The sequence below is a fragment of the Ylistrum balloti genome, unplaced genomic scaffold (genome assembly GCF_031769215.1).
Source record: "Ylistrum balloti isolate Yb309-2 unplaced genomic scaffold, AGI_CSIRO_Ybal_v1 Utg370006, whole genome shotgun sequence".
In the NCBI taxonomy this organism is placed as follows: Eukaryota; Metazoa; Mollusca; class Bivalvia; order Pectinida; family Pectinidae; genus Ylistrum; species Ylistrum balloti.
The window spans coordinates 1,972,256-1,997,538 of record NW_026782081.1 but is presented as its reverse complement, the minus strand read 5'-3'; the positions used below and the strand labels follow the sequence as shown (position 1 = coordinate 1,997,538).

General features: G+C 36.5%; 1 protein-coding gene across 1 annotated transcript in view; it reads right to left on the bottom strand.

The window, feature by feature from the left end:
- LOC132548266 (nuclear receptor coactivator 6-like) overlaps positions 1–25,283 on the bottom strand; it is a 62,554-nt gene continuing 37,271 nt past the window's right edge. Inside the window, exons 3-7 of the mRNA XM_060212115.1 lie at positions 15,910–18,673; positions 14,967–15,085; positions 6,231–6,356; positions 5,936–6,121; positions 1–1,244 (exon numbers count right to left, since the gene is read on the bottom strand). Coding sequence (XP_060068098.1) covers positions 1,071–1,244; positions 5,936–6,121; positions 6,231–6,356; positions 14,967–15,085; positions 15,910–18,673 — 3,369 coding nt within the window. The 3' untranslated portion in view covers positions 1–1,070. The remainder of the gene's footprint in view (positions 1,245–5,935; positions 6,122–6,230; positions 6,357–14,966; positions 15,086–15,909; positions 18,674–25,283) is intronic.

Sequence of the window (25,283 nt, the reverse complement as noted above, 5' to 3'; positions counted from 1 at the left end):
TGATAATGTTTAAAAAAGTGATTAAAACATAAAATAAAATCACGAGCAAATTATATTATTTCATGGAGTTATTTCCCCTAGTCCACAAAAACGTGATTAAAGTTCTCATATTTCATTAGAGTCCTTTCTCTCTTGGACATTCAAAGTCATATTTTACTTTAATTGATAACAATAAAATCACTACCTAGTTGATATTTCTTTAAAAAATGCATAGTATGTGTTCACTCACTTCTTCACTCACTCCCACACGATATAAATAGTCTTATCAAAATGCATCTATCAATGTGACAAAGAGTTATTATTTTCTTATTAAATTTCTCAATTTGTTGTTTCCAGTTCATCCATAAACAAGACATCTTATGTCTGAACAACAAAATAAAATACAAGCACTAACCCTGAAAACTTGACAAATCGTCATGGAAAACTTCCATTTCTTGTCAAATACATTAAGATAAGTTAAAACATATTAGGAACACACTTCCATTATTGTGTGAGATTATTGATTTTGACTGGCAACATATATCTAACTGGTATATACATTTTGTGAGACTTATCACACACGTTTTGTGCTGAACACACAAATATATATCACACACTTTGGTTTGCGATACCATTAGAAACATTTTCTGTGGTTAATCATGCAGCGTTGGTGTTTGGTCGCATGTTTGTAACAGTTATCTATGTCTCCTTCCCAACTGACAGAGAAAATTCTGATCTGCTGGGGCTTGATTCACTTGATGGCCAATGATAGCCAGCACTAGATTGGTGACACATGTCAATGACAGTACAGTGTTCATTTCTTCTTGTCCCATTCTGTATCACTGTTCTCCTCTGTCAATCAGTAGCACAACAACTATATGACCTTGTTCAGATGACCCGTGTACATGGCTAAACCACCCATGTAAGGGTTTGCTCCATTCCCACTGTGTCTCCTACAGTTGCTACAGGGAAGGTACTGACTGGGGAGTCTTATTTTCAGGAGAAGGAAAGAGACCTTTTCCTACGTCATTGTCTAGACTTTGGTACAAGTAGTAGTACTATTATGCTCAGTTAAAACTTGTTTCCTAGTGCTATTTACACTGCTGGGCCCATTTCGGGAGAATTCTACGTCGTGCATTGGTGAACCAATAGTTGATCTGGTTGATTGTCAACCCTGTCTGTTTGATCAACATTGCTTTCTCATCATCATTAGGGTAAGGGTTGTCTTTGTGTTGTCGAAGCCAGTCCAACATGATAGCCACAGCCTGTAAAATAAAAGTTTATATTCAAACAAAGATCATTAAATGCTGCAAATTGAAACCAGAACACTGCCACTGTGTAAACAACTAAACAGTACCATGTATTTTTATAATTCTGTTATACAAAGGTTTTATCAAGTTACATTGAAATGTTGCTGTGGTGAAATGTATACAGTGTGTCCTAGAATTGAAGCCTTCACAAACTAAACCAGAAAATTATCCAAGCCACTGAGCCTAAAGAATCATTGATCATATATTGTGATGTAATGTTGATATTACAAGACACACAACAATTTTTGTTACTGTTTGGTTACTAGACACACCCAAGAAAATGGATGTCAGGAATGCAGAATGTATTTTGCAAATTCATATATGAATGTGTGTTACAATTTGGCCACTAAAAACTACTTAATCATTTACAAACATACCATGACTTGATTACTGAAAAATCATTAACTTCAAACTTATTTTTGCAGAAAATACAGTATTCTTCCCTTGTTATTAAAAAATTAGCAGAAAGTAAAGCCCCCAATAGGCTAGAGATAGACAAATATTAATGATTTCTTACCAAATAATATAAACAGTAAGGTAACTTGACTGGTAAAGTAAAGACAGCAACAGAATTTTATAAACTAGAATATAAGATCTGTTGCATAATATTCCCATTAATTATAATAAAGCACAGTAATCAAGTTCACCTCAGCTATGCCTTTTACATCACATTACTGTTATCTACACTTATCTAGTTTAGGCGACATATCGGACCATTTATCTCCGTCTGCGTCTATTGTTGGCCCCTGTTAATGTAGCCACAGCGCACCCCCAAATACTACCTTGACAATCAATCTATTGTGTATTCAACGTTGAAGGTAGACAGAAGTGAAATGTTGAATGAAAGTTTGACAATCTTTACTGATAAGAGGAGGGGGGAGGGAGACAGTTCCCTTCCTGTATATGTAGGTAAGTGGGATAAAGAGTTAAAAACATCTCAACATAATAAATACAATGCAGCATTAGCACTAACCCACCATCACAAGATAAGACTGATACATATAACTTTAATATCTTAATTTTGATCAGGTCTGTGACAAGACTATCCCATTTCCTCGCACACAATTATCATAACAAAAATATTTTCTAAATGAGTCCTAATATAGAAAAACATACAGGTAACTTTACAAAAGTTATAAGCTAACTGCACAAGTCCAGCACTAAAATTGGCAGTTTTTGTAAACAGCTACTGATATCAAAGATCAAATTCTGCTAGCAACAAGTACGTCTTACCAATTTACCAGTAATATAAACTCTATTTACTTTACAACAACTGTGAAAGAAGCTATTAGCTTATATAAACCATTGATGAAAGTACACGATGGGTGTTATTTAGGGAGAAAACCACACTACCCAGGGGAAACCCACAATTAAACTCTCTATCTTTCTTACTAAATTATTCTGGAAAAACATGTTAAACTTTTAATACTGCCTATTGTATCATTAACAAAGTGTTGTAATATTTTGTAACTGTTTAATCAAAGACTAAGAGAGAAAAATCCCAGTTTTAACTACGTGAACATTATATAGTAAATAATTTAACAGGTATCAGGACAGATGGAATTCCATTCTAATCTCTCGTATAAACCAAAAGCTCCAACTGTGCATCAGAATTTTTAGCTATATCACCTTTGGCAGCCCATGTAAAATGATTAGGGCTGGGCTAAGTTTGAATATATTCATTGCCATAAACACATATATAGAGTAAGGAGGGGGTAAATTCTGGTCACACCTTATCACATCTGTCCTGCAACACCATCAAGTTAAAACCGGTAAGCCCCTTCTCTGGCCTCTATAGAATAGGACCCACCCACACATGCTTTGGTATGGCGTAGGAATAAATCTGCTAAAGAAACTTTGTGCCAATTAAACTGCCTTAGCGGCCCAATGAAGATTGTACAGCCCCTTAACAGCATGTGCCCTTATAATTCTCCATCCAACACATTACAGGTATGGCGAGCTGTAGCACTATTTTCTAACTATCTGTCAGTTGTGACAATCACATGTATGGTGTGGCCATATCTCACCCAAACAATCACAAAACCCCTCAGTAAAGTAACACTGGAGAGAAGACTTACAGATATCTACCTACTATTAAAATATCAATGGCCAATTGATATCGCAATAATTTGGCCATATCCTTCCTCATAACATCCTACCCTACAATAACACTGGTCCCATCTTATCTGGCCATATCCCTCCCTACTATAACACAGGTCACATGTTATCAGGCCATATCCCTCCATACAATGACACTGGTCACATGTTATCTGGCCATATCCCTCCATACAATGACACTGGTCACATGTTATCTGGCCATATCCCTCCCTACAAGGACACTGGCCACATGTTATCAGGCCATATCCCTCCATACAATAACACTGGTCCCATCTTATCTGGCCATATCCCTCCCTACTATAACACAGGTCACATGTTATCAGGCCATATCCCTCCATACAATGACACTGGTCACATGTTATCAGGCCATATCCCTCCATACAATGACACTGGTCACATGTTATCTGGCCATATCCCTCCCTACAATGACACTGGCCACATGTTATCTGGCCATATCTCTCCCTACAATGATGCTGGTCACATGTTATCATGCCATATCCACCCTACAATGCCACTGGTCACATGTTATCTGGCCATATCCCTCCCTACAAGGACACTGGCCACATGTTATCTGGCCATATCCCTCCCTACAAGGACACTGGCCACATGTTATCTGGCCATATCCCTCCCCACAATGCCACTGGTCACATGTTATCTGGCCATATCCCTCCCTACAATGACACTGGCCACATGTTATCTGGCCATATCCCTCCCCACAATGACACTGGTCACATGTTATCTGGCCATATCCCTCCCTACAACATCCAACCCTACAATAACACTAGTCACGTTATAATTGGCCATTGTGTCTACATCATCAGTTCCTACAATAACAATTAGGTTTATATCCCAAGTACGCAATTCAAACACATAGAGTCAAAACATTCTTACCAGAAACTCCAAGGAAACCTTGACAAGTATTTTATACAAATTAATATAGACTTTCATTACATAAAGTTAATAACATGACATAGGACAGTTAAAATACTGTTGTCAGATTTCTGTTATTTTCCCCATAAAATCAGAAACAATGTAAGAAAATATGTGTCACAAAAAGATTAAGGTTGATCTGACATATGATGCCATTTCTCTGCCATTGAGCCCTACTTTTGTTGGCCTAATGATACAATAAAGCAATTACAAAAAAAACTCCAGCATGTAACAATCCACCACATAGCACAACAAGAAAAAAAAAAAAAAAGTTTTTTCCATCTTTTTGTTTTATCACCATGACCTTGACTTCTTCCTGAATGCAGAGTTATTTCCCTTACCAAATTCACTGAAAATTCCGTTCACTTGGCATCAGAACAAGTATCATAATCAATTCTGGCTAATGCATTGTTCTGTAATTTTCATGACACAGAATTCCATTCCCCTGGCTGTACTCTCTAATATCATATTTAATTTTGGCTTATCTCCCTTCCCTAATTTCTTGCAGACACAGAAATTCCTGTCGAATTTGCCAGGCCCTGGCTGCACATAGTTTTGATATTTTTGCATTGTTCTACCTGCTGTTTGCCTGACAAGGAGTTTTCGTAATGTATAATTCTGTTAAAATAGTGTAACAGGCCTAGTCATGGTAAGGAAGAAAATGTACAGGAAGTCCAACCATGCTCAGCATCCTACCATTACGGCAAGATGGCATCTCTAAATACATATGGCAAATGGAACAGCATACAGAAATGTTCAACAATACACCAATACAAATTGAAGATTCAACCACATGTGATATCCAAATTTCTAAACTTCACAGCAATTTAGGCAAATGATTTAGTTATTTAGCATAAATTTGCTGTTCTAAAATATAAGGTCACTAAAATTTGAGGGAATATTAGAGTGATTCACCATATGTCAGGTCAGAGGACTAGTTGTTGGTATTCATCACACATAACCTTACCCATGTTACCTAGCCTACCATCTCCTACAGCCACATGTCCCTCTACAAACCCTCATCATCTACACCTAGACTCAACACAGCATCTCCACAAGTCCCACAAAATAAGGTACACTTAGGCAAGAAAGCAGGTCATTTTTAAACTGGAAACTGCAACTTTAGATTACTTTCCTATCAAATGTCATCAAATTGCTTGGAACTTTGATTTTACTTCAATTATATGGACAGCTGTACTTTTAGCTGTTGGTATCTAGAGAGCATTACATCTCTAACATACATAGAGACATTGATGGCTGGTTTGGATATTAGGAAAGCATTCTCTTGTCCTAGATCAGGCCAATACACAATACATGTACTACTACTACTACTACTAATGTAGCTGTCCCTACATTCTGGTAACAATAATTCAGGTCTCAAGAGGTAAATATCCTTATAATTTGATTGCATCAATAAATATCTAAACAACTTTGCTGTACAACTAATTGTAAAAAATAAAACAAATATATCTCAAATCTCAGTTTTTTAAAGATAAGAAACACTCTCAAAATATCTCAAACTTGTTGATTATATTTCATAGTTATAAGAAAGCAAGCCAGATATAATTTCTTATTGAGAAGTTGAATGGTATGTGTACCTCTTTTGGAAGACTGGGGTGTTTCTTGGACTCCGACTTAATAGAGTGTTGGCTACTGCTGCTAACCATGCTCCCATTGTCATTACAGTCTGATAAGTCCCTGAGAGACTTGAACTGGGGCGAAGCCATCCCCACCAGATCTAAACCTTTCTTGGCTGCTGGTGATGAGAATATATCCCCATGGAGCTGGAAATATAACAAGTACTGAATTAAAGGATGAATATAAATCTGGAATAAATTGATTCAGTTTGTGATTTACTGCTTTTACTGATATTCTTTTCACAATTGTATTTACCATCATATCATTAAGGCCTTTCTGTGGGGTACCCATGGTTGGAGTCATACCCCCATCCATCGGCTGGCCTGTCATGCTTGTTGATGTGACACCAGTTGTATGGTTTGGCACTTGGAATGTCGCAGGCTGGAAATGAAAAGAAAAAAAATACAGTTAATGATATTATCTTAAATAATTATAAGGGAGAATGTAGACTATTTTCATAGCAGGTTTGTGATTTCTAAAATATGTCCCTTTTTAAAGAATTTTTTTCCTCTGAAATTATATGAAAGTCAAAAATGGAAACAAACTCTGACACAACTGCTGTGTGACATAACCTTCACTTAACAAAACCTTCTGACTTTCTTGGTAACATTTTGACACATTTATCACTTTTCTGTATTTCTTTTTTATATAGATGAATTATCGTGTGTACATTGTACCATTACATGTATCAAGCATAACATAAATTACACAATGTCTTTTTAACAAAATTTTTATATTGTGTTGGAATGTTTGAGGTAGTCCATTATTATAGAGTACAATATCAAACTAGTGGTTTATAACAGGTTCATTTAAGTGAAAAGAAATTGAAATGTCAACTTATCAAAATCCATATGTATATACCAAATAAAGTAGAAAAGTTGTTAAGATATTTTATATAAATCAATAATTGTGAAAAAGTAGAGGAAATATACTAGAATGAGAAAGACCAAAAGTGCTGTGCTATTCCCACTAAACACAGACAGGATTGAACACCTATAGCCTGTAATGCTACAAAATAATTGATCAATTATGACTCAACAAGCACCAGGGCTGAATTGGACTTAAAACGGTAGGTAAGCCACAGCAGACGCCTGTCAAACTGAGTCCTATGTATATCTAGATATAGATTACGGAAGACTTAGCGTTGATTGACTTGTGTTTTGTGTTGTTTTCTATAACTGTGTGGGGTCTCTCCACCAAGCAAGCCCGATATATCCTTCAAAGTTATGTCTAATAACCAAATCACATAATGACATATTCACAATATCATCCTACAACTGCTGGTCATTGTTGGCAGGTCACGGTTCAGAGAAGTGGAGGTAAAATCTGGCCGCTAAACAATAGTTAGGTCGTATGACAATTACGTCACTCGATGAAAATCTTCAATTAACATGCTGGTCTTCTGATTGTTTCTAAAGCTACATATAAAGCTCAGATTAAGGCAAAATGAATCCTTTTGTCCCTGATAAGGCAAAGTGGACTTGACTTTGTTTAGATTCAGAATGCTTAAATATTGCTTCTATTGGTAACATCAGGCAGAAGTGGGGATTTTGATATTAGTGGAAGAAAAAATCCTACAGGAATTTATAATAAAATTTCAAAATTGTTTCAATGCTTTATCTGGAAAACTAATCTGGATCATCTGATAATGTACCTAGGTTTCAGAAAAAGTCAATATTTCATTTATCACATAATCCTATCAGTATGTTTTACTTCTATGAATTAATTGTTTTCATGACTCCTTATTACTTATGAGCAAAATGGCTCCATGCCAACATGTATAACAGTATACCTGGATATCAATCTTTCACTCAAAAGGCATACTTCATATTATATATTTTTTTTAAAAAATCAAAACTAGTTTTCCAGCTCCTAATTTGTTGCTCCTTCTAATCATAACATTTCTTATCGATTGCCAGATTTAACCCTTCCAACCCCCCACCCTTCACCCTAGAGTAAGGAATAAGAAATCAATATTTCATTCAAATTATGTTTAAAATGGCCCATTGTCAATATTTTTTAAACGCCAACTCCAGTAAACATGGGTGCATTTTGATAGGTCTTGATAACATTTTAAACCAGGTTCTTGTAAAACTAATTGAACCCTAACCCACTAAAGTACGAAACTTCTCCCAAAACAAAAACATCTCCTCAATTTCTCGATTTTTTATCAGGTAATTAGTTATTTTTTATGGTGTGCACTCGGAAGTAGGTATCGTGGCTGTGATTAAGTTGGCCAGAAATCACTGCTACATATAACACACCACAGATTCTGGTCGCCCAGAACTGATTACCAAACTTTAAATATCTCAATTTTACACATGTTTTCTCCTCTCGAGGTTCGTGCAGGTGTAACACAACAGGGTCTAGTTTTTCTCAAACTTAGCTCTTTTTTCAATTCAACATCTTGATTTCTGTGTTCATAAAGAGAATCATACATGGACATTGCCAAGAGTACTTATCACTACCTCGGCTATATCAGATACTGTAAGTTAAAATGAATGAGTGAACTTCAGGTTCTTGGTTGATAACATAAATTTTTGATGTAGTTTTCAGATTTTCCTAGTCAGTGCTATCCTTTCTTATCTATAATACTACAGTATGCATAGAACTGTCTACTACACCTTTATTCCTTCAATAGTAATATGCCCTGGAGTTTTGCCTATATAACCAGGTGTATGCTTTTCTTATATAATTGTGTATGTATTGTCTTATCTGATTATTTGTATGATCATATGTGTATAATCATATCTGTTTTCTACTCCATATAACTATGTGAAATAAAGTCACTTAATGTGCTGACATATAGCCTTATCTATATATAATGTAACAGAGGTCATTATTAATTTCCATTCCTCTGCTTGGAATTGAACCTGGGACCCCTGGCTTTCTAATCTGATGCTCAAACGATCAAGCTAAAGAGAAGTTCAGCCTAGCCAAATGGTATGTAGTATTTACCAGGGTTACAATAAGTATGTAGATAGAAAAAATGCCCCTTTAAACATGTACACAAGATGTAAAATGTTCAAGTCCTGTCTATATAAGTGTATGTACCAGTTTTAAAGAGTCCTTATAGAGATTTGTATATAATTATAAATGTAAGTCATATATATATATATTAAGTCCTTATGCAGACTTGTATATAGAACTGTAACTGTATGTATGTACCAGCAGATAGTTTGTCCTTTCTGTTTGTAAGTCTGGAGATGTAGCCACCAGTAGTAAAATAAATGAGTTCAGTGCAAGAGGTTAACCCCTTGAATGGCCTCTTAACATCTGACTAATGCAAAGAGAATGGTAAAAAAAAAATACGGTTTAACTAAGGAGAAAAAAGCCTTCTCTTGTGAATTGAAACATTGATATCTTAAAAAAAGCACTGTTTATCTGTAAGGTTGAACTTTCAGGCAGACATTGGGCACTGGGTATGATATTAATATCTTCTGTAGCATGTGCTGATAACACCACTGTCATCACTGACCAAAAGCTATCAAACACATCATTATTGGAAAACTGACCAGAACGGAAGTTGTACTTATTTTATCTCTTATTTATGAACATATCTTCATTCCATTTTCTACTAGACCTGGTTGATGATTACTAAGTCACCTATCATGTGAAAATTTAAAATTCACACAAAATTCAAAAGGAAATGAATTAACATTCACCTCCTTCAGTTTTCTGATTTCACAAAACTTTTAATTATAAATCACTTGTGTATCTGAGTGTGCAGCTCACCACACCACATTAGCTACAAACATCGTTCACTTATCCCGACAATTTATTATACAATGATCATATTTCAGCCCCCATACTTTATAGGTATAAATCCTAACCCTTATACACACACATATGGACAGTTCTCTACTATTAAAATGTTCTCCTTTTCAACCCTAGAACAGGGTAGAACACACACGATATACCTGACAACAGTCTAGTTCAGTATGACCTTTTGAATTCTTATTTCTGATTTGATTTTATAATTCTCTATTAAAATATGATTGTTGATCTAAAAATCTGGCCGATGGTCAAAACCTGCTGGAAATACAATACTGAGTGATCTACTCGACATGGAATAGGTAGTTTTACATTCTAATTTCAGATAAATCTGACCAAAAGTCTGGCCGGATGTCAAGAATGGCCTAGGCCAAAGTGTTTGAGATGGTCTGTAGATTAGTGCTCTTGGCTGTAAGTGACCCAGGTGCGCCTCTACGTCAGGTCTAATTACAGGTGAAAAGGCCCTGGTGTAGGTGGATAAATCTCACCCAATGGCACACACTAAAACAATGTCTGGTGCCTTGTACAAACTTTCCTATAACTTTCTAACAAATGGAATATCAGAAAGCTCAGATTTTGATTCTTTAAAGGATAATATCAGTGCCTGGAATTTAAAAATAAAAACTAATTTTGTAAAGGATGTTCCTATCCAAAAGCAAACATTTTTCATACAGGCCTGACATCCAAATTACTCTTAATCAAATATCTCAATTATGCCAAGTGTAATTTTGTATACATATATCTTTAAAGCCTCTGTTTGTACTTATAACATCCATTTTAAATTTCACATTTTATTTCAGATAGCAAAATGTTACTGATTTGCAGCTGCAAGAGAAATGGAGTCTTCTTTTACATGTTTCCCACATCCTGACCTGTCTGGAATACAGTAGTTCCTGATTACACCTGGAGCCCAAACTAAGCTACTGTTGTTAACTAAATTAATCTATCTCGTCCAAATAATGTTCTCAATGTAAACATCTCCCACCCCACTGGGTTTCTCACCACCGCTGACTCACATACCCAACACAAACTTTCTACTTCAGCTAACTTTCCTTCAGAACATGTAACAGCAAATCATTGTGGACCTTTACCAACATATCAAGGGTTTTATAGATAGGGCTGGTTTAATTCACTCTCTTCAATTTTAATTGCGATGAGATGAATTATTTCTATATAGCGTCATAAAAACAAATTAATAACAAGACAATTGACAGGTAAGTAATGGTGTAACAGTGTGTCAGACATACATATTCCATAATAGTGAAGGAGGAACCACATAAGGATTACAAATAAAGCATTACACACTTTATATATGACAAGTATCACCAGAAATAAAGGATCAACATCAGCCCAGTAGATATAAACTGTTGCAATCAGAAGCCACAATGGCCATATTGGATTTTAGAATTTCTGTAAAATGTCCTAAATCACCAGTTAGTCTAAACACCAAGTACCATTCACAGAAGATGGTGCCAATCTTTGATTATGGATCCATCTAATCTTGGATTTTTTCAACCCATCTCCACACTATTATCTGTACAGGATTGGTATTCTTACCACTACCCTTAGACATAACACAAAGTATATTTATTGCTCTTTCTAAATTTGTAGAATAACACCTGGATCCTATACAGTGACACGATACACCAAGTCAACTCCTTATAGTTATTGTCTACCTGACAAATCTCAGCCACAATAACACAGCTAGATCTGGTTATCAAATTCCTCACATTCTCAGGGAGGGGCGCTTGTCCTGTCTGGAAACAATGGTCAGCGAATGACCAGCTCCTCCAGGAACAATACCAGCTGGTACAGGGGGAGGAGTACCTGCCCACTGTGTTTATTGAAGAGGATTTAATCATTTATTCTCTGCTCCAAATATTTTACAAGTCTTCTGCTCTACCACACTAGAGGAGAGGCCCTTGTGTCACAACATTCACAAAGAAATTCTCTGTGTCAGAATGTCTTACAGATAGGTTGGCACTATCTCCTAGCATAATTTTGTGATTGTGTTAGTAAATTACATATCAAAACAGTTGCTTTTTTTTTGTTCATACTTGATTTTCCTAAACTTTATATTACTCACAATACATCAATGTCTGTTAATAAGCCCAAAACTTTATTACTGTCCAGTCGTAAGCTCATCCCTTACTTTGAGTCATCTGTCACAAGCCCAGTTCCTACTTTGAGTCGTCCGTCATAAGTTCATCCCCTACTTTGAATCATCTGTAATAAGCTGCCAACTTCCCACTTTCGTTGAGTAAGAGAGTATATGTGTTTGCCTCTAGGGTTTAATGCAGGATAAATATGGTACCCCTCTTAACAACTACCTCACAATAAAGATCCCACTGTACCATGGGTACCAAACACAAAGTAAAACATCAACAATGATCATATGTACTTTTAATGCTATACATTCTTCTTTCACCCATAAATATGTTATTAGCATCAGATGCTGGAATGGAAATTACATTGCTTCTATGAGGTATTGAAAAGGAGCCTAAGGACAGTTTACAACTGCTGCAGAGATTTTCCTAGACCACACAGAAGGGTCATGGCTTCTTGTTTTGGACGATTTTCCTTACATAAACTTGCCACCCCGTAAACGCATGATTGACAGGTCTGGTATTCCGGGTTAATGATGTGTATAGCATGTCCCGCCCCAAATCCCACATGATAAAATCACGCAATATCGCCTGCACACTCTACCCTCGTCACGGGAAAACTGATACCAAGCTTTTTATGCTTCATTTCAATAGAAAAAACGCAGGCTTTTGTCAAGAAATTTAAGATTATGGGTAGAAAAATCTTTATCTTGTAATGGAATGAACTCTTCTGCTGTTTGCAATTGTTAATCATTTTACTTCAAATTATTTTCTACCCTGAATGCAATGAAATATTGATTTAGGCATTTGCATTCTAGACAATGTTCAATCCTAATTAATGTTGGCAAAATTTTTGAAAGAAACAAAATTGACTATTTCCTTGTACATAGCCAGAGTTAAATGATGTGTGTACTGAAATTAGTAACAATAGAACTAAAACATGATAAGTACACAGCATTACTACAATAAGATAAAATAATGAAAATAAAGCAGACAAATCTCCAGCATATAAGTTGATATTATGTTTCTGACTAGATATTACAATGATTAGAATACATCAATATGGCTAGATATTACAATATGACTAGATATATCATGATATGACTAAGTATTACAATATGTAAGTAACAATAATATAGATAATAAACTGATTTTCATTCTTAATTGAGTTTTTACCAGCTTAACATTAAACTGATAACAAGTGGGTACACATGATACACACTGGTACACAATCATTATATTTAATCAGTGGTACAAAATCATTGGTACACAATGGTACACCATCACTATATACCTAATCTGTGGTACACAATCATTGGTACACAATTGTACACCATCACTATATACCTAATCTGTGTTCCTCAATCATTGGTACACAATGGTACACCATCACTATATACCTAATCTGTGGTCCTCAATCATTGGTACACAATGGTACACCATCACTATATACCTAATCAGTGGTACACAATCATTGGTACACAATGGTACACCAACACTATATACCTAATCAGTGGTACACAATCATTGGTACACAATGGTACACCATCACTATATACCTAATCAGTGGTACACAATCATTGGTACACAATGGTACACCATCACTATATACCTAATCTGTGTTCCTCAATCATTGGTACACAATGGTACACCATCACTATATACCTAATCTGTGGTCCTCAATCATTGGTACACAATGGTACACCATCACTATATACCTAATCAGTGGTACACAATCATTGGTACGCAATGGTACACCAACAATATATACCTAATCAGTGGTACACAATCATTGGTACACAATGGTACACCATCACTATATACCTAATCAGTGGTACACAATCATTGGTACACAATGGTACACCATCACTATATACCTAATCTGTGTTCCTCAATCATTGGTACACAATGGTACACCATCACTATATACCTAATCAGTGGTACACAATCATTGGTACACAATGGTACACCATCACTATATACCTAATCTGTGTTCCTCAATCATTGGTACACAATGGTACACCAACACTATATACCTAATCTGTGGTACACAATCATTGGTACACAATGGTACACCAACACTATATACCTAATCAGTGGTACACAATCATTGGTACACAATGGTACACCATCACTATATACCTAATCTGTGGTACACAATCATTGGTACACAATGGTACACCAACACTATATACCCAACTTTAAATGTGACTGCTATCATTTACCACCAACATAATGGAATTTAACTCTGTAAGTGCAAATATCAGTAATTATGTATATTGCCAATTGTAATGTATGACAGACAATTTCCATTGGATTGCTGTGTTGGGTTTCCACACATCTACCACTCCCCATCTAGTACTATCAGTAATAATCAGGATATTGTCAGAAAATGTCCCCAAAGGCTTATCTATATTTGTACCTACAAATCAATGTGGGTATTTTTTTGCTCATCTCATTTTGTCGCAGACACGATCGCCATGTGTGTTCCCCAAGGCGACGGTATTAATGCTTATGGTGGTCATACTTTTCCTCTTTACATATTACCTCACTCGTCAACTTTGCCTTTATTAGCTCTTACAGTATATATCCGACAATTTTGATATCTTTTGAAACTTAAAACTATGAGCATTCAAATAAATTTAAAATTAGATCTGCATTTCTCCTCATGTCTCATAACACGGTGAACAGAACAGGAGTATTAAAAGCATGAAAAACGAAGTGCAACAGTCCTGAAACAGGTTGACCTTGCACCCAGAACAAGGCAAGCAACCTGAAAATAGGTGACCAGGAGCCAGAAGAGGGAGATGAACCCAAAGCAGGTTGAGCAAGAACATGGAATAGGGCAAGCTCTGTTAAAGCTTGGCAAGAAAAGACATCACGGAATTTGAGAAATTTTTCTTCTGTGTTAATCAGGATTTTTATTTCTTAAGATCTTGATAAAAGAAATGGAAAACTAGAGCAAAGTCCCTGGAACAATGTAAGTGTTTGGGGCTACAATCAAAATGAGAACAAAAACTAAAAAACAAACAAAAATAAAAAATGAAATATGTTTCAAATAAAATGGTTAACAGAGATCACAAATAAAGGACAGCTACAGTAGTATGCTTACCTTGATGATGGTATTGCGTACAGACCGGTCGAACTTCTCACAAAACTCCTCAATAGCACTCAGGGATTTGGACGTACTCTTCGTGTGCTTATCTTGTTCTTGGCGACTTCGGATTTTTTCTGGAATGAGATAATTACATCAATCAATCAGGCAAAATGATAAAGAATGGCATCAAGTCCATAAATTTTCATTACTTGATTTTCATTTACAAAACAGAAGTTTTTATCAAAATCTGTATTTTTTTGAGAATGTTGCAGATGTGAGGTAATACAAGTAGTGATATAGTAAATAAAACAATAGATAATTTATCCCAAACAATTATCATATTCAGAGGATCTATAGAAGGGACAGGAATCACATGTTCAGCACTGTTTGGCCTTGTCAACTTTGCATTTATACAACTCAATTTTCAGAAATTTCTATAAAAATCAATGCGTCCTTCCCACTTCTGTAGGTGAAACTTTTGTTCCTAGTCCTTTAGCCTTATCATGTCTGGTGATAAGTACAAATCAATGGCACAGTTTGGCCGTTCAAAAAGAAACAATTTTAAAAAATCAATTTCTACTTTATCAAATCAACAAAGGTAGGGCATGAGCAGTTCAGAACAACTAATTACATCTGCAAGGCAAAAGTGCGAAAAAACGTATCCAGCAATGTCAACAATTTATTGCCTAATGAGTGTGTCTATTATTAATACACAAGTATGCAGTATCTTTTTATTGTCCCAGAGTCACACTACTGTATTAGAGGAGCATTTGCTGGTAAGACTTGTTTCTGAACAGGTACTTCTGGGGAATTTATATCATAAAGCAATAACTTAGAAATTTAGATATTTCTGTTACTTCCATCTATTTAGATGAATATTTAAAAAATCAATGACTTGACAAAAACCAACAAAAACACTGGTGTGTGTGAAATTGAACTTCTTTTAGAAAAAACTCACCTATAAGGCACGTGTGAGCATATTTGAGAGCATCCATGACAACACTTTCCACAGAAAAGTTTGTTTGATAATTTCCGGACGGAGGATTACGATGAAGGAAGTTTTGTAATAATTTGTCAAATTCTGCAGGCAAGTTACTAATGAGTTGGTATGGAAAAGAAGGAGAATTAAAGTTCATGTCTGCGATGATGAGATCTCGGAGTAATGGGAACAGTGGATGAGATCTAAACGCATTAGATCTGTCTGTGATGAGATGCTGAATAAAAGTCTGTTGTGAAGCGAGCATCGGTGGGCGATGCGGGGACCCAGTTTTACAACTTTGACAGTTTGGTGTTGTACACTGAGGCATGGCCCCACCCTGCATGGGGTTTTGGTTTCCTGGAGTACCAGGGATAGGCATACCACCCATGCCTGGGTGTTGCTGTTGTTGTTGGGGCACCTTAGGATGGACGCCCATATGAGGTTGTGGGGTCTGTGGTGTGGCACCTGCCCATACTGGGTTGTTCCCTGTTCCAGGTCCCATGTTAGCCTGACTAAGTTGTGGCTGAGAGTTCTGGTACATGGGATTATTGTTGTCAGGGACACCCTGTAACCGACTGTATTCTGGTGGGATACCACTTTGATTTGGCGGCATCATCTGAGCACTGGAGGTCATGGCATTCATGTGTAGAGGTCGTGGTGCATTATTGCCACACGGTACCCCTGACATGAAGTTTTGCCGCTGGAAACCTTGTCCCTGCTGCTGACCAATCATCCCTTGTGGTGTCCCTTGATTGGAGCTTACCTGGGGCCCACTCATTATTTTAGGAGTACCCTGATTCATCATGCCACAACTGGAGTTCATGTTTTGTCCTTGGGAGGTTCTGAACCCATTATCACAGTAATTTTCCATGTTTGGATTTGCCATATTAGCAGTAAGTTTGTAATGATCTGTCTCTTGTAAAGAATTTGGATACATCTGACCACGTCCAGGCAGGTTAGATTGTTGTTGCATACCATACTGGCCTTGACTCCCATCAAAGTGAGAGAGAGGCTGCATCCCAATAGGTGCGCCTCCAGAACATGACACACGGAAATCCGGATCAGGAATTTCACCATTTGGTTGTTGCATAGCATTGTTCACATTATTATTTAAAGAATTATTCATACTATTATTCACAGAATTATTGAAATTATTGAGATGCATGGAGTTCTGGTTATTGTCCACACCACACATGTCACCAGTCTTGTGCTGAGGAGGGAACTCAAACTGTTGCATAGGTGCCATAGGGTTATCACCACTGTTGGGACGGCTGTTACTACGACCATCATATCTGTACGGACTCATAGCTACCTGTCCGTTCACACCAGGAACAGTATATGGTGCAATTTCAGATTTCATGCTAGGTGTAAGACGAGGTAAAATCTTATTGGAGTTCATGGCTCCCCTATGGTTAGGGTCTCTAAATTCGTTTTCTACATCACAGTCTGAAGAAACATTGGGATCATATCCTGGACCATATCCCATACTATCATTGGAACGCTGTCGTTGCAATGGAGGCACATTTTGATCACCGGGTAGATCTGCGAAATGAACACTTTTTTGACCACAGCCAGGTCCCTGATTTGGGGGACCCTGTCGAAGATGCATAGAATTCTGCACATCATTAGCCACAGAGGGCGGTACAGAAGATGGCACAGTTGATGATACAGAAGAAGAACCATAGCTACGGACACTAGCTGTGTCTCCAGAGAAATATCCCTGATCAAGTGGAGATTCAAGAGATCTGCCATACTGTTGTGTCTGTGGAGGGTATCCAGGTCGTCCCATGTTACCCATAGAACAGGCTGGGTTATTCATTGGACCTGCAGAAGAGTTGCACATATTCCACTTCTGTTGTTGATATGTGCTATGTGGGGTCTGCATATTTTGAACATTGACGTTTGGCGGGGCAGGACGGCCCAAACGCTGGTAGTTATGGGGTACCCCACCCTGCCTTTGTGCACCTGGAGGTACGCTTCCCTTCTGGGGCATCATTTGGGGAATGCCTGACTGGGTGTACATGCTGTTCTGTGACATACTCTGACTATAGGATGGTGGTTGTTTCTGTGAAGGTGAGGATGGCACTGCGTTCTGTGTAGTTTGAGGGGACACGCTGCGTGGGGGTAGAGGGGAATGCTGAGGTCCCTGGGTGCTAGAAATACTAGGTGATGCAATGCTCTGGGAGGACGGCCTTCTTGGGGTAGGGGGAGTCTGTGGTGCTTTGAACATTTCCGATGGCATTAATGGTGCATTGACTCTCACTGGGCTTGTTGGTCCAGATGTTGATGCATGGAAGCGTTTTGCTGCAGGGCTATTTGACCCACTGGAGGTCGCCACTGTACAGTTTGTGGTTGATGCTTGAGAATATGTGGTGTTGGGACTTCCACATGTACGGTTATTCACAATCTCAGTCTTTGGTGTGGACAGAACGCCTGATTGTGACACTGATGTACATGCTGTGGAGGCCAGTGTATTACGAATGGCTTCCGGTGTCATGTACACCTGTGGGTCCACCATGTCTTGTTCCATGAGAAACTCCACAAAATCGAGCTCCATGCCCTCCTTCATTCCAATATCCTCACATATCTCATCGAGGAGTTCATTGGGGAGACGTTCATCATCCATTTCCTGAGGAGGTATAGGAGGAGGCGAGTCTGGGGTTGTAGGATCCATGTTGTCCATGTTGAGGGAGTGGACACTTGAGGCCCCGGGACTGGACGGGGCTTCTCGGTACTCCATCAGCTGAAACATACAAGACTGGCATAAGTATTCAGTCAAAAGCATATAACTATTACAGACTTGCCATGTTTAATGCTGCGCAATAGGAGCTGGGAAGGGGCACTATGTAAAATGATTGCAGGACAATATAGATAAACACGTAGTTGCTGTCAATTTTGACATCTAGAATATCTTGACTAATTCTCTGTTAACTTAACTTTTTCATGTTCTTTACATTATATAATTGTAACAGCACAGCTTTTAGATACACAGAACAGAAAAGCTTCATTTACCCAGAAATGCTATCAGCCTCCTCAATGCCAAGTTTAAACCTTTGACAATTTGATACCGTTATTGGAATGCTTTCAAAATCTTAGTCTATTAACAATTAAAGAAAACAGTGAAGACAAAACTGATATCTATAATTTTCACTTTCATTAAATGTAAAAGCAAAATACAAAAAAACTAAAATCAGAATGTTATTATTTAACCTTTATGACAGGGGACTATTGACTATGTTAATCTTTGATAGAAAACCTTGCTAAGAGAAATCTTATCATATGTCCAGATGAAGTGTGTACCTAGATCTCCAGTTCACCAGTACATATCAAGCTAGGCTAATATTGTAATTCATTTGTGCATGCCAAGTCAGTAGCACAGTGAATTATTTACCTCCAACAAATTAGATCCTCACCTTGCAATAAATTTACCTGGCCAGGTGAAGAAACAACATTGGTACAGGCGAGAAAATAATGACAAATCTACTGCTACACAGGTGTGCAAAACACAACAAGTTCTCTTTTAATTTCATACATTAACCACAAGAAAAAATTAATTAAAAATTCATGCATTACCAGGAAGTACAGTGGAACATCTTCAAACCAGGGAAATGAAGATTTGGACTGTTTAGAAAGAGAATGGTTTGCAGAAGTGAACAAAGTTGACCTGTCCAAATCCGACTTTTTCTGTACAATACATTATATAAATTTATCCATGTCTTTAGTTTGCTTTGAACACTGATACTGTACAGGTTGTGAATGCAGAAAGAAACTATTGCAAACTAGATGCAAAACTACAGCTCTTTCTAGCTCTGTATAAAAACACCTATTTGTTTTCATCTGTAGCCCTTACTCGCTTTAGTGAAAAAATAACTTTGTTCAATATGATTCATCTTGTCAGATGATTTTTAAACACCATGTTAATTATGAACTGGGTAGGTATTATATGCAGAGCCTATCGAGGACAAGCATGTGCCCGAGGTACAAAGTGTACGGCTCTCGTTACAGGTGTTCATTTCACAGTCTGCTGGTCAAAACTGGTAAGTTGATAGCTGAGGTAAGGCCAATCTTCATGAGTAATTGGTATTCAACTGAGGAAGATCTGTTATAGAATGTTTCTTAAATGAAATAATTGAAAGACACAATTCTGTCATTATCATTTTGTTTGGTTTTAGAAAAAGTGATCAGTTTTGAGTATTGCTTTATGAAAGTTGCACTGTACATTATTCCCACTTTAAATATAGCAAACTGAAAATCTTTTATAATATTTTGTGTGCATGTTTTTTTTTTTAAAGGAACCTTTTTCTTTCTGATGTAGTAGAAGTGAAATTCACTTTTAGATAATTTTCTTTTCAATGTTGTTCTCTGTTTTAATTAATAAAGGGAAATCATGCGGTACTATTCTAAATCACTTAATTTGAATGCGGACGAGGAAAGTCAATTGTTTGACTGGACAGGCTTTTTAAACCTCAGAAGACCTGAAACTGGCAGATGAGACTCCAGACATTAGTTTGTTGTGAATTAGATAAAATACAGACCTATTGCAATCCAAGACAATTGTTTTGGCCTGAGTGTATATAAGGACATGAATTTGCTTGGCCTAAGTGACCTGGCTATAGTACATACAACCTGGGCAATCCAGACAATACCACAAGCCAGACCAATCGTCCTAGTCCTGATTCAAGCACCACAGGTGATGAAAGTTCTTTTCCTGTGATTAGCGGAAATATTAATGAGCCAAACTAGCTGATCTGTTGAATATAATCATGCAGGTAGTGTTGCTAATGCCCAAACAGTTCATACACAAATGACAAAGGGATTACATCCGAACTATGAAACCTATAGACTGTAAATTGCTTTCCAAACTCAGATAAATTACTGTTATCTAAAACAGAAAATATCCTATCCCTTAGTTCCACTTATATAAATGGTAAGGGGGGACAGGACCAAACTGGAATCCAGCAGAAGAAATTGTGATTTTATGCCATGGGACACATATGGATAACACTAAACTGTTTCTTTCCCATAAAAATGCAAGGGCATACAAATAGTTTCTTGTTCAAAAACACCTGTACATATATGTCTCTTAACTACAGCTACCTCAGAGGTTTGACTGGAGTGGCATTTCACCAAGGAAAGAATACAGGAAGCCAAAAAATTCTGTCACTGAATTATACAAATGGAGACGTGACAAAGTGAATGGATCCAATCATTACAACTAAAGAAGTTCAGAGAAGACCAATGTAATTCAGATCAGTCCCCACACATCATCAAGTTTTAAAAACTAACGAACATTATACTTTTTTAATATAAACAGAAATTTGTTCACTCCATCAATAATAGCTAAGATGAACATTTGCAAGTTTACCATAAAAAAAACAATTATGCATTTAAAAAGATTGAAAGATGTTTAATATCTGGTTTTTTTATGACTAGAACAAAATAAGGTAACCATGCTTTTAAAACTACATATTGTCAACCTTGGGCTTTCACCGCAGCAATTCAACATTTAACAAAGGGTTATAATCCTGCTACTATAAATAAAAAAGGCTGTGGAGAGACTACATTTTAATGACATACACTCCAGCATGAATGGGAAAAGGTCAGATCTTCCTACTCTCCTATAAAAATGAAGGCTATAGGTTTGTCATAAAAAGCCTCATGAGAAACTGTCTGGTTTTAAATTTTTCAAGAAGCCATTCCTTTTACAATCATAGGTAAAAATTGATATATAATGTTAACTCCATGGTGTAAAATATCAACATTAAACTTGTGTCATAAATCAAACAAAAACTATCTTAACGTTACCTTGAGCTGACAACCCTCAAATATAGCTATCTTCATACTGGTAAAAAATAAATAAACTAAACAGAACAAAACAAAAAAAAAGCAACATCACCCACAGAAATCTTTTTCCAAATCTTATTTTTCTAAGAACAAGTCCCTGATCCTTTGTATTTGACTAGACCGTTAGGTTAACAGGTACAAGCACATCAGAATAGAATAAAATCAAGGTATTTTGTAAAATCACGAAATGAATTTCTTTCTTTTCTCCCACTAGTAAGAATCATACTCTGGTTACTATAGTTGCTGGCCTGTCAAATCTGGTGCTGGTTTTACACTCGACATCATAAACATTAGATTGTATCCCAATTAATCAACAAGACTATCTTCAAATTACTCAAGTCCCACATAACCTAGCCATCAAATGCCATACACTTTCAAAATTTAATATACTAACAATTTTATTGCAAATCCCTAACAGACTTTCTGTGATATGGATGAAACATATCACACATACTTGTGTGTACGTTATTCTAAATAAGAAGAACTTCAAAGATTCAATTTTGAATTTTGAATGAAAAATAGATACAAACATGTTCTATCAGTACTAATTATCATCATATTGCGTTGTATTGTCAAGAATTTGGTAGAAATAAAACTTCACAGTCAAAGAAGAATGAATAATCCATATTACACAGCACTGACCCTGTAGTTAAGTTTCTGGACTACACAGCTGTACAAAATGATAACCAACATTGAGGGAAGTATTCTTGGGGATACAGAAGAAAGGAGACTTGTTACTTCAGACTGGGTTCAATACTGAGGCTACATGGACTTAAAGTCTGGTATACTTGACTTACAAGTAAGGTTTTCACCAAGCACACATCCTCTTAATTTTGTATGCCAAGACTTGTGGGTCATGCATAAAAACACATGATGCACAGGATGCATAATTTTTCCAATTAGAGACAGAGGAAGTTGTCGGGATAATTACAGTTATATAATAAACCAATATGGACTGTGCTAGTCTAGTTACCCTATGTGAAACAGAGATACCACTGATTCAAACTTGCTAATCATTACTACAAGGTTGCATGAGGTCAAGACGACACATCCTTTAGAGATGTGGTTATCTCCCCCTAACAAGATCGCAGCAATATAGCTCATTTCCGCACATTGAAGTGTCCTTCTGTCCCAACCACAACAAAGACAAAACATGACATCCTTGTATGATACAGTTGTTGAAATCCCAATCAGCTGACCCAACAGATAAGTCCCCTCCAGTCTGTACACTGCCTGGGAGGGTGCTGCAGCCTTATTACAAGACATTTGGAAGTAAGCCTTAAATTCCACAAATACTTATACTAGGAGCCATTTATCCTAATTTCCTATCATAAAACTTAACTAGATAAGTCAAAGATGTAACTGGAAAGCTATAAGAAAAGTCAACTATATAATATTTACCAACAAGAATACCATGTATAAGAACAAATGCCTGCCCCATGCCATAGAAATACTCAGTATGTTTTGAGGATAAACATTTCAAGTTTTAAACTGAATAAAAAAGGGGAGAAACACTTAAAAATATTGCTGAATCTAATTACTAATAATTAAACTCACGTTATGGTATTAAAGCCTACCAACTTTAAAAGAAATAGATTAGAAACTGAGGGAGAACATATCCAGGTAAGATTAAAAAATACTTGAAAAAGCAAGGAAATAATTTCTGACAACTGCAAGTTCACAAGACCATTAAGGAAAACTATTTCATGTAATGGTTTTTCACCAGAAACTCCTTTCCTCAACCACCCAAACCTGGCATGTCTTTAAATGACCCCAACTGTTCATAGGATGTAAAGCAACAATTAACAAGCATGTAATGGTTATAAATCCCACCAAGATTCAAAGAAATTGGTTAAAGACTGTGAGGGAGCAGACTCCATGCCAGATTAAAATGCTGTAAAAAAAGACATTAGCTCTTTCAAAAATCCTTGAATCAAAATGTCGTTTCAGAAAACTTGATTTTATGTCATCATTATAAAGCCTTCTAAGTCTGATGAAAATTAATTGAAAATTGATAGAGCAGATCTCGAGACAAGGATAAAATTATGAAAACATCAAGAGACATGACCTGTTTCATCGGGGAATGAACTGTTCCAAATACTGTCAAAGCAACCTGCTTTTCAGGAAAACACAACTCCATATAATGGTGATTCAGACAATCAAATTTAAAACAGATCTGTTGAAAACTGAGAGGGGAGATCTTCAGACAAGATAACACTATGAAAACAACAAAGGGCCTTAACTCTTCCAAACACAGTTAATTCAAATTATACTGTGTTCAGAAATCACAACACCATGTCATGATAATCAAGCTTATTACGCTGAAAACAGAGAGAGGAGATCTCCAGAAAAGATAAACATTGTGAAAACAACAAGCAGCAGTAAGTCTTCCAAATACGATAAAGTCTGTCTGCTATTTATGAAAACTCAACTTCATATCAGAAGATTAAGCCTAGGTGCAAAGTTTGAAAGCAAGTGGTTAACAAATATTGTTGGAAATTTTAAGATAAACAAAATTTACAATGGACAGGCGACACCATACCACAATAATAGTTTCATGAGTGTGTAAAATCTTTTATCATCTACAATCTCAAATACAAAATACTGTTTATCATGAAAATGTCTAAATCATAAATAGCAGCGCAATGAAAGTAAACACCAATTTGTGAATTAATGACCATGAGTCTTGATAAATAGGATGCATAGTTTAGACTTAGCTGTAAGTCAAGAATCATAACTACTAAGTTTTTGCTGAATCATTTTCATCTACACACACGTTCCTTGGGAGTGACCTCAAATCCCTAATATGTATTTCACTTACATCAGTCCCAACAAAAGAAACTGTCCTATCACAATATATGTATCACTTAATCTATATCTCATCAGCAGCCTTGAGTGGTACTTACTGGCCTCCTATATTGACACACACTACAACAATAGCTCCATCAACTCTCCTCTCAAAAACTCTACAGATCATAACATAGATAGCTCAAGTTTTCCCCAAACAAAACTCACAGATTACCTATTGCGTCCTCCAACACAGATTAAAACAGATAACTCATTTATGGTCCATCTGCACCACATTACCACAGAAAGCACTGTGCCTTGTCACACCCTGTCATATCACCCTATACCTACACCGTCCCCAAAGTTGTACCTATTAACAAATTTGAGGGTCAGGGTTTGATTCGCAGTGAAGTAAGAACATCATATTACAAATACTCCCTGTGACAACAAAGAAGAGTAATGCACTTGAGATCATTTTCCCTTCATGACATTCTGTGTATGACAAACATACATAACATTTATCATACAGAATCCAAATTTGTAACGATTTTGTATGACACTTTCAGTCATCTTAAACGTAAGCGAAGTATTCTACTCACCTTGTGACACAAATTGTCCTTGATTGTCTTTCAAGAAACTTCAAAAAAGCATGTAACGATTAAGATTTATATCATACCACTCTACATATGTTTCAATATTATAGCGTCATGTATCAAATGATA